At 39.1% G+C, this 9677-nt stretch overlaps 1 protein-coding gene across 1 annotated transcript in view; it reads left to right on the top strand.

The window, feature by feature from the left end:
* The first annotated feature begins 21 nt into the window (after window positions 1–21).
* Window positions 22–9677, top strand: part of SRBD1 (S1 RNA binding domain 1) — a 124076-nt gene continuing 114420 nt past the window's right edge. The window contains exons 1-6 of the mRNA XM_010706778.3: window positions 22–482; window positions 758–914; window positions 5285–5484; window positions 6248–6330; window positions 6870–7035; window positions 8078–8440. Coding sequence (XP_010705080.1) covers window positions 6248–6330; window positions 6870–7035; window positions 8078–8440 — 612 coding nt within the window. The 5' untranslated portion in view covers window positions 22–482; window positions 758–914; window positions 5285–5484. The remainder of the gene's footprint in view (window positions 483–757; window positions 915–5284; window positions 5485–6247; window positions 6331–6869; window positions 7036–8077; window positions 8441–9677) is intronic.

Below are 9677 nucleotides of genomic sequence, written 5' to 3'. Positions count from 1 at the left end.
CGGCCTGTGGGCCCCGGGGGCCTCGCTCGCCCCGGAAGGTTCTCCTTTGTTCCGCTGTTCGGGTCTCCTGGAGGGGAGATGCGCCCGGCCAGCAGCGGGAGGTGGTTCCGGGGTAGAGAGCTGGGCTCCGAGTGCATAGCAGGTGTTTGGAACCCGGCGGCGTCTACGGGCCGCGAGCAGTGGTGCGGTGCTCGTGGTTGACAGCACCGACTCTGCTCTGCTCACGGCTCGCTGGTGCTTGGCGTACGGTAACGCGGCACGGTCACACGTTCTGCGGTCGTTGCCAAAGGGAAGAGGTGCACGGCTTCGTTGTCTTTTAGGAAATAAGGCAGCCCCTTAAACTAAACCGAACGGGAGTGTTGCTTTATGGCTGCTTTGCTGAGTTGGAGGAAGCCGCTAACACGCTGCCGGCTGCTGTCCTGAAGCAGAACAGCGCCCCCTAGCCTTGCTTGGGCTGGTGTCACCTGCTTGTGTGTAGTCTGGTAAGCACACGGAGGTGCTCAGGCATTCCTGCCGAGGCACCTCTCCCAGTTCAATGACAGCACTATTTTATGTCCCTCATGTCCCTGGGATTGAGGCGGACAGGTCTGGGTGAATTGTACTCCTTTAGGGTGTAGCCTTTACGTGTTGCCATTGTGGTGATACTTCTGTTGCATCTCCTAGCAGTCATACACCTTTTCTTTTGTGATTAGCGCTGAGGACTGTTTTCTATATGTGTGTGCCTTATGCGTGTCTGTCTCTGGCTTTAACTTTCCAGGTGGCTCTGGAGCCCCCACAGTGTGCATCTGATCCCTTTCCTAGGTAGCCTTGACCGACTTTGTGCAGGAGAAAAAGTCTTTGGAAATCTGCTGCGCCAGCTCTGCTGTGCAGTACTCCTGGCAGTTCTCCAAGGTTTTGGCCTCAGGAGGATCGCTGTAAGTTGAGTTTATGTTTGAAGTACAACGCAGTTGTTAAAGGTGACAAAAACCTTGTGGAGCACAGAACAATTTCAGGGTGATTCCTTACCGCTGGTCCGTGCCTCATTTTCTCCTCTTTGTTGCTTGACTGTATGCTCACATTGTGTTTTCATCTTAGTGCTAGCATGCAATGGAGATGCTTTAAAATGATGAGCAAAATCCAACTGTTAAAGCCTCCATAGGGTTATCAGAGAGGGCCATTCTGCTGCTGCTGCTAATAATGGTCTGAAATCCGCTTGTCATGTGGGATTTGTAGTGCTTTTTCTGTCCTGCTCCAGATGCCTGGTGTTATAATAAGCTGTTGGTTGGCCAGGACTACTTTGCTTTAAGTTAACATGTAAAATGTTATTATCCTTGCATTTTCTTCACCTTACAAAATCGGAGGCAGCAGATTGAGAAGACAGACAGACTTCCTTCCTGGAAAGAACGTGTTAGTTTGAATTCAAACTTTAGAAGCTTCAGTAGTGTTCTTTTCTGCTGGAGAAGATCTTTTCACAGGTCCTGGAATAAAATTCCAAGTGTATGTTTGGCTTTTAGTACTTTATTTTGTAAATATTGTACCTTCAGGTAGAAAAAACTTTGGGTTTTAAGGTGCAGTGCCCTTGTTGTCTTTGATCTTGGTATAGATCTTCTATCATCTATATTTCTCTTTCTCTTTATGCGGTGCTTATGTCACTTTGTGTAGTAAGGCTGTGAGATGTAAGCCTACTATGATGACGTTTGCTTGATCATGCTTCAAAGGTAGAATATTTTCTACAACTCTTTTCCTTAGAAGATAGGAAAGGTATCACTGTAGAAGATATCACTGTCTGTTAGGATCAGTGGAGCAATTTCTGATTTTGCAAGTTGTAGCTCTGGCAGTTGAGCTACACAGCCTTGTGGTAGTGATGGGTTTTGTTGGCTTTTTTTTTTTTTAAATTAGTGTTTTGGTTTTATTTTTTTTAGAGAGGCTTTTTCATCTGATTCTAATTGTTAGGAGTTTAAATTATTTTACAAATAGTTGCTTATGCCACCTGGATTCACATTCGATGAAATTTACTTTTAATGGGCTGTATCTTTGCATGAATAGAGAGACTGGAAAGAATATCATCCCTTTAAAGTTTCTGAATGAAACCTGGATTGCCCTTTAACAAAATAATGTCCTTATAGCCCTAGGCTGCTTCTACCCTACAGGCTGCCTACAACTGCAATTTAAAAGCAGGTCAGTGGTTACTTGCCTGCTATATGTTTTGTGCAAATTGATACTAGGTTTCTGTAGAGTGGGGCCTACTAAGAGCTATGCTGTCACTTCTCTTTGTTCCTGGTATGGCCCAACTCTGAACTACATTAGCCTTATTTTGGAGACTTAGTTGTCAGATAGGGAGAAGCTACCCATTTTCAGCCATTGGGATAGCTGATAATTTGTGGAGCTGTGCATTCTGTGGAGAGAATGGAAGTGGTGGGAACAAAAGAATGACCAGGGAAATATACTTCTCTACAATAGCAATGATTTAAATAGATGAAAAATAGGGAAATGGGTAAGCAGAAGAGTACTGATATCCTCGAATGGAGAATGAAGGTTCTGTGTATGATTTCAGCCTATTGTGCAGGGACAGATCTGAAATGAAATCAGACAGGTGTTAAAGTATTTGTGTAAGGCAGAAGTTTCTGGCTCTAAACTTATGTAAAAATACTGTTGGTGAGATGGTTGTTAAGAGCTCTTTTTCTCAGGGAAGAGCATTTTTAATCACCACAAAACTTCTGACAAACACATAAAATAACTAGAAATAATATGCTAACAAACATCACTTGGAGGTTTGCTGGCTTTGGCTGCTAGGGAGAGCTGCTAGAACCAAGTTGTAGGAGTTCAAAACACTGAATGGCAGGCCAGTGAAATGGTACACAGTGTGGTTAACTTCCCTGTGTGCCTTGCTGGATAGTTTCTGTGGGTGCTGAATATGGGAGACCAGTGCCAGGAATTCCAGGCACTCCAAGCGCCTGCCATAAGGTACAGCAACACTTAACAGAGGCTCAGGTAGGGTGGAAAAACATTTGTTCTGACTTCTCTCTGTCATAAATTCTGCTCTTCATTTTTCAAGAAGTCAGCCGTGTAATTGGCTCTCCTGCTTTTTGGATTTGGGCAAGGAATACATTTCTGTATAAGCTATAGTTTCTTTGCTGAGTTAGAAACTGCCTTCGCTTAGCTGGAGGCTACAGAGAGGGAAGTCATTAAGGCAGTTTTGCCACTGAGGTCAGCCTAACCAGAGAATATAATAATAGAAGAGAGGCCAACTTCATGCTGTCTTGATTCCAGTGCGCTGTGGGGTGAATGAAGCCCTTCCTAACTCGCTCTGCATTTGGGACAGAAACTTTTTTTCACTTGTCTTGGGAAGTCTACTTCATGGAACACAGGGAATCACGTCCAAGTAGTAATGGAGAACAGAGCAGACAGTGGCTTGTGAGTGCTTTGTTGTCTAGTCTGTGCAGTTTAGGTACCCTGGTGAAATATATGTGTTTGTTTCTTGAGTCTTCTTGCCTTGCTTCACTTACAAAAAAAAAAAAGCTTAAGCTTAAAAAGAAAATAATAAAATTGTTCATCATCACCAGTGGCATTTAGACTCATTGCTTTCTTGTCTTCCCTGCCTCCCTCTGCAGTGAATCACAGAAGGACTGTTTTTCTTAGTCATTAACTGTGGGTGTTAGTACACTCTAGTGCAGGCAGCTCAGGAGTAAAATTTAGCAGACAGCTGTCTGACAATTTGGAATCACAAGTACGTTTGTGGACTTAAAAAGATGATTCTATGCAAATCGAAAGAATATATGTAGCAATGACAAGATTATTTTTCTAGGAGTATAGCTAGTTTGGTGTATACGTTTATTAGAAGAGGAGTTGGTTTTGATTAGACCCCAGCTCACCTTGAAGTATCCCAACCTTTTCCTTGGTGATACCCCATGCTCTGATACCCTTGATGGTCTAGGGTATTCAGCTTTTACTTTGAGCTGTAGAGTCGTATAATTCTATTTTACTTTCTGACCATAGCTTGTCTATTTCACAGAGAGTTATTTAGAAATAAGTATTGTACTTAATATTCACAACTTATGTTAGTCCAAATTAGTTTTAAATGAATGTACAAACACCTTCAGGAACAAGTTATGGTAGAAAATCTAGTAGATAACTAAACTTTTACTATTTAATTAAATATTATGAATCTATCCGAGTCCTATCTCAGGACCTGTATTTAAGAACTGATAAGTGGGGCAGAGGACAGGTTCTGTGCTGATCTGATCTTCTGGCCACATGTATTTGATATTTCTCCAGTTTTGTGAAGGATTGCATTAAACGGGGAGAAAACAGTCAAAATACTTTGTAAATGGAAAATTCAGGAGATCAAAAGCAAAAGAAAAATAAACATTGAATTGTTACATAGAAACTTAGCCTTATTGCATATCACTTTCTATTCTATTTCATGCTTTCTTATACCCCCCTTTTTTTATATATATATTTTTATAATATATTTATATTTATATATTTTATAATATATTTATAATATATATATTATATTTTTATATATTTATTTTTATATATATATATTTGCTGTATTTTTTCTGCTTCACTTGCTGTGCTGGATAAAGACTTAAGCATGCAGGAGCAAATACTAATCTGTTTATGAAGAACATGGAAAATGTCTGGCTTCAATTTTTAAAAAAAAAAAGGAAGCTCATCTCCTATTCCTGTGCTCACACCAAGAGTCAAAGACTTAACTGACAAGAAGTAGTTAAAACTTTAGTTTTGCCCTTAGTGTAGAATACAAATATTGAGATGCTTAGACACCTGGCTCTTGGACACTTGAGGTGATAGGGAAATACTAGCAGGAAAAAAAAAGGTAATCCAAATGAGTTTTTCCTTTTACTGGGGCTTTTGAGCAAGCTCAAAACTATTAAGGTAATGTGCTGAGTGACCAAAACTTGCAGGGAAGTCAAAAGAGCAGTGTTATCTAAAGAGAATGCTCACCTCAGATTTGTTTCTTTTTCCTCCCTGTGGTGAAGGAGTGATCATGAAGAAGCTGTTTTGACTGTTTAAAAGCTGGTTACTACCTTCAAAAAATTGCCTAGAACACCACAAAATACTAGTTGTATTAGCTGAAGGAGCTTGACTGATAGTGATATGTTTAATCTAGTGTATTCTAGTGAATATCAGTTTGAAAATGGAAAGAACTGCAAAATTTGACCATTCTAAAAAGCATCCATGCGCCTGCAAAATCAGAAATCCATCTGACTAATGTATTACTTAATTCTAGAAATCTCAGTTTTGCAAACTTGAATAATGTTTTTGATTCTTCCTTTCACAGATTAAAATATAATATAAAATGGAAACATTATTTTCATGCCCCTGAGGTAACGGGAAGAAATGTATAATTAATTCAGGTCTGTGATAATAACTGTTTGACTGTGAAGAACAAAGAAAAAGGGAGAGCAGAGCGTCTGGGTGAAATTGCCAGTTGTCTCAGGACTTGAAGTGAAGAAGAAAAGTCAGCAGAAGGCTAGTAAGGTACTAAAGTAATTTTTTGTGTGTTCAGTGGAGATTTGTCTTCCTATGATATACCTGTGTTGTGACCATTCACACAATAGCATTTCAGTCAATGAAACAGCACAAGAGAGTTGACCTGTTGTTGCCTCTGATATTTACTACGTACTTGTATGTTGCAAGCAAGCTAATAGCTTGTGCTAATTGATATAGGCCTCCAATAGTTCTTCTGCTATGGTGCTGACAAGTGCCACTTAAATAACTTAATTCTGGAACTGCTTTACGAAGAATACAAGGAACTTTTGTTTTTAATATACACACAAGTAACAGCTAGTCTTTAAAGATGAAATTCAAGATCTAAATGGAAAATGTTCTTGTAATACTGTTCACATCAAAACCATATGCTAGCTTACATTATTAGGTCTTATTTTTATTGTTTCTTAGAAGACTGATGGAGGCAGGACTGGCATAGTACATAACACACAGTTATACGTCTGAGAACCAGTATTCATTTTGCTAGGGTATCTTTGCATGCAGCTGGAATAATTATTTCCAATTGAGAAAAATAATTTAGTGCTGGTTTGTTTATTGGCTTAGTTGAAATCATTGTTGGATGTCTGCTGCTGTGGCCTGAATTCTTGGATACTATGAAATGTGAACTTACTCTGGAATACATTTTTGATTGGTGAAGATGTTGTAAGGACGCACTTGGCAGGGAATTAAAGGGCTGAATAAGAGGCTAACTTCAACCAAATGTTTGATTTCTCTCTTCTCTGCTCTGTTTCAGATGACATCTCTACCAAGGAGGGTGAAATCTGAAGCCAAAGCTCCTACATCAGAAGCTGATGAACTACCCTCATTTCTTAATTCGTAAGATTACTGCTTTCTTAGATTGTGGGTTTGTTGGTTTTTTGGTTTTGTGTGTGTGTGTTGTTTATGCATTATAAATATTTTCTTTGGTATTTATTTTTTTGCATATATGTTTACAATAGTTTTCTTCAAAGGTTTGTACTAAGCTTGAGTGGTAGAATAAGAATAACACTCAGTTTCTGGGGGGTTGGATAAAATTAATTCATAAAGCTTCTGTTCAGTTGTAAAACACAAATTACTTTTTCTGTTTTGTGTTTACAGTGATGATAGGGTGAAACTGAATTGAAACTGTTTGGACCAGTTGTCCAAACAGAATCAAATGTGTACGCATGCTAGTGACCAGCTTCAGGAAAACCTGATGAATTATTCCAGCCACTAACTCTGCAACAGAATCGAAGACCTGTGTTCTTTGAGTCTGCCTCCTTTCTGTTCTCTTTTCCTGTTCACTTTCTTTAATATCAGAAAGCACCCAGATGGGCTTTCTTATGTACTTTCTATTCATCTAACTAACAGTATTATTTACTTGTTTATTTTTCCAGGAGCTCTGAATCAGAGGAGGAAGAAGAGGAATGGGAGCCAAAAAGCAAAGCTGCCAAGAGACCTCGGTTGCCAAAGAAAAATGAAGTAAAACCTAAAAAAGTTGCTGCTCCACGGTCAGGAGTGGCTGGGAAAAAAGTCAAGAAGATAGCAATAAAAAAGGAAATGGTGAGTGTCTATCTGCAAGCAAGAAAAATTTAATGTCTGTGGAGGGCAAATAACATAATCAGAATTTTTCCAACTCTGGTTCATTTGGTTGCCTGACTGAATGACTGGATCATCTGATTCCACTTCTACTTTGAACACTGTATGACAAACATGGCTTTCTTGCATATTTGTATTCCAAATCTAAAGGCCTGTCCTTTAAAATTTTGGCTGCTGGTTATTGACTTGGTCTCTATGAAGTTCTCTTTTTACAACAGAAATAAATAAAAACCCCTATTCTTTCTATATCAAAACCTAAACATTCTAATGTCACTGTCTCTGGTTACTGTCTTCTATCTTTGGTATCTTCTATGTTTTTTCCAGCTCAGGGCCACAACAAAAAGAAGGCCTGTACTTAAGTTTCTTTGCATGGTTGTTCAGCTCAGTAAAAATAGAAGTTATGATAAATATAAGATACACTGCTATCAGAAATTTGTTTCTATTGTCAAAGTTTAATATAAAGAGTTAGATTAGGTCATGACAGAAGCTAGTCCTTTTAGTTTATATTAACATTAGTGAATGTTTTGATATATGCTGCATATTGAGAAACACGTTCTCAGACCCTAAAAATCTCTCAGGAATGAATGTGTGGCTTGTTTAAGGCTAAAAAGTATCTTAGCAGACCAAACCGTAGTTCCAGTCCCTGTACTGCACCCTATATTCTGTTGGAAGTGTGCTTCCTTGCCACGCTATTCCCAGTCTTGTTCAGATTAGTGCAGGTAAGCACTGTAGGTCAATATCTTCTGAAGGAGAGCCCTGAATAAATCTTGTCCAGATAGTTAAATTTGATCTTGCAAATCATGGCTCTGTTTGGTATGTTTTTCTTTTCATTTCTTCCACACAAGGAATATTTCATGTCACTTGATGTCTATCTTGGCATTTCCCTGCTAGACAGACATCACTGGAGAAAATATCTGGTTTCACATTTTCTGTGCTTTTAATTGGAATGTTGTTGAGCTCATTTACATCAGGCAGTGCTTAATACAGTTTCTCATCTTCTTGGTAGGATGTATCGATGCCTATTGCTCCTGCAGAAGATAATAAGATACAACTTCAAAAGCCTAAGGAAGAAAACGTACGCAGTAAATTGAACACTTTAAAGCAAATGCCTGTACTGCCCAAAAAATCTGAAGTCAGTCCATTCCAAGGAATGAATGTAAAGACTTTAGAGAGCGATGAAAAACCTTCAACAAGTGCTCCTGTAGTAGAAAATCAAGTGAAACATGAGAAATCTGAGGAGGATTTTGCATTTGATGAACCACCTTTAAAAAAGATGAAATCGGCTACATCTCCTGAAGGAAAGCCAGTAAAAAGTCTAGGAGGCAATAAAGTGAAAGAAGAATTTGAAATGAACTGGGATATTGTACAGGTATGAGATCTTTTCCTGTTTTGAAGTGTCAGTGTTACAATTTCCTATATAATTTGATTTTGCAATCTAGCATACAGTTTGAATCCTCTTGGCATCAGTTGGAATGTTGGAGTCATTGTGCTGTGAAGTACTCACTTAACCTCTGATTAGATTGGCATAATACATGTATAAATATTGGTAGATAACTTAGAAGTTCAAGCTTTAACATTTTTCTAACATCTATGGCTTATGCAGTCCTTAATACAAAGCTTGCTTGTAATAGGTTTCTGCATGTTTTTTCCTTATCAGCACATGTGGTTTGTTGTGTTGGGTTTTTTTGTTTCTTTTTGGGTAGACGTGGTCAACTGAACCTCCTACAGGAATGCAGGCTGAAAGAGTTGGGTTTTCAGAATTTTAAGATTAGTTAGTGTGCAGCGTTATTGTAAAGGCTCACCGGATTGTGTATATCAGTTTGCATTACCACGAAGGAGGAATTAATAGAATTCATAGACTCATTAAGGCTGGAAAAGACCTCTAAGATGATAGAGTTGAACTGTCAACCCCTCACCACCATGCCTGTTAAACCATATCCCTAAGTGCCACATGTACATATTTCTTGAACACCTCTAGGGACTGTGACTTGACCACTTCTTTGGGCAGCCTGTTCCAATGTCTCAACTCACTTTCTGAGCAGAATTTTTTCCTAATATCCAACCTCAACCTCCCCTGGTGTAACTTAAGGCCATTACCTCTCATCCTATCGGTGGTTATCTGGGAGAAGAGTCCAACCCCCACTTATTACAACCACCTTTCAGGCAGTTGTAGAGAGCAGTAAGGTCTCCCCTGAGCCTTCTCTTCTCCAGACTGAAAAATCACAGTTCCCTCAGCTGCTTCTCTTGGAACAACAGTGACATCAAGGGAGATATCATCTTTGCTTTTGTAGGATGCTAACTTTGGAGCCATTCAAATAAAGACAGCTCTCATTCTTGGAGACTGGCTATTGCTATGGAACGTTTTAATATGAGCTGCATGGGAATAGATTGGGTATATCCTATTCATCATACTCAGTACTACCTGCATAGAAAGGTAGAAAATTTGATTCATCTTGAAACCTGTAGTAATATTGTGCTAGTTTCTAACTATCGGCAAAATGGAATTAGGGTCATCTTTGGATTTCTTTTACTTTGTTTAACCGTGAGTTTGGCTTGAAAGGAACTGTTTCTGAATTTTTGAGTTGGATGGTTTGTTTCTTAATGAT

The sequence above is a fragment of the Meleagris gallopavo genome, chromosome 2 (assembly GCF_000146605.3).
Source record: "Meleagris gallopavo isolate NT-WF06-2002-E0010 breed Aviagen turkey brand Nicholas breeding stock chromosome 2, Turkey_5.1, whole genome shotgun sequence".
In the NCBI taxonomy this organism is placed as follows: Eukaryota; Metazoa; Chordata; class Aves; order Galliformes; family Phasianidae; genus Meleagris; species Meleagris gallopavo.
Note: the sequence above shows the minus strand (reverse complement) of the source record. Positions and strands in the feature narration are given on the sequence as shown.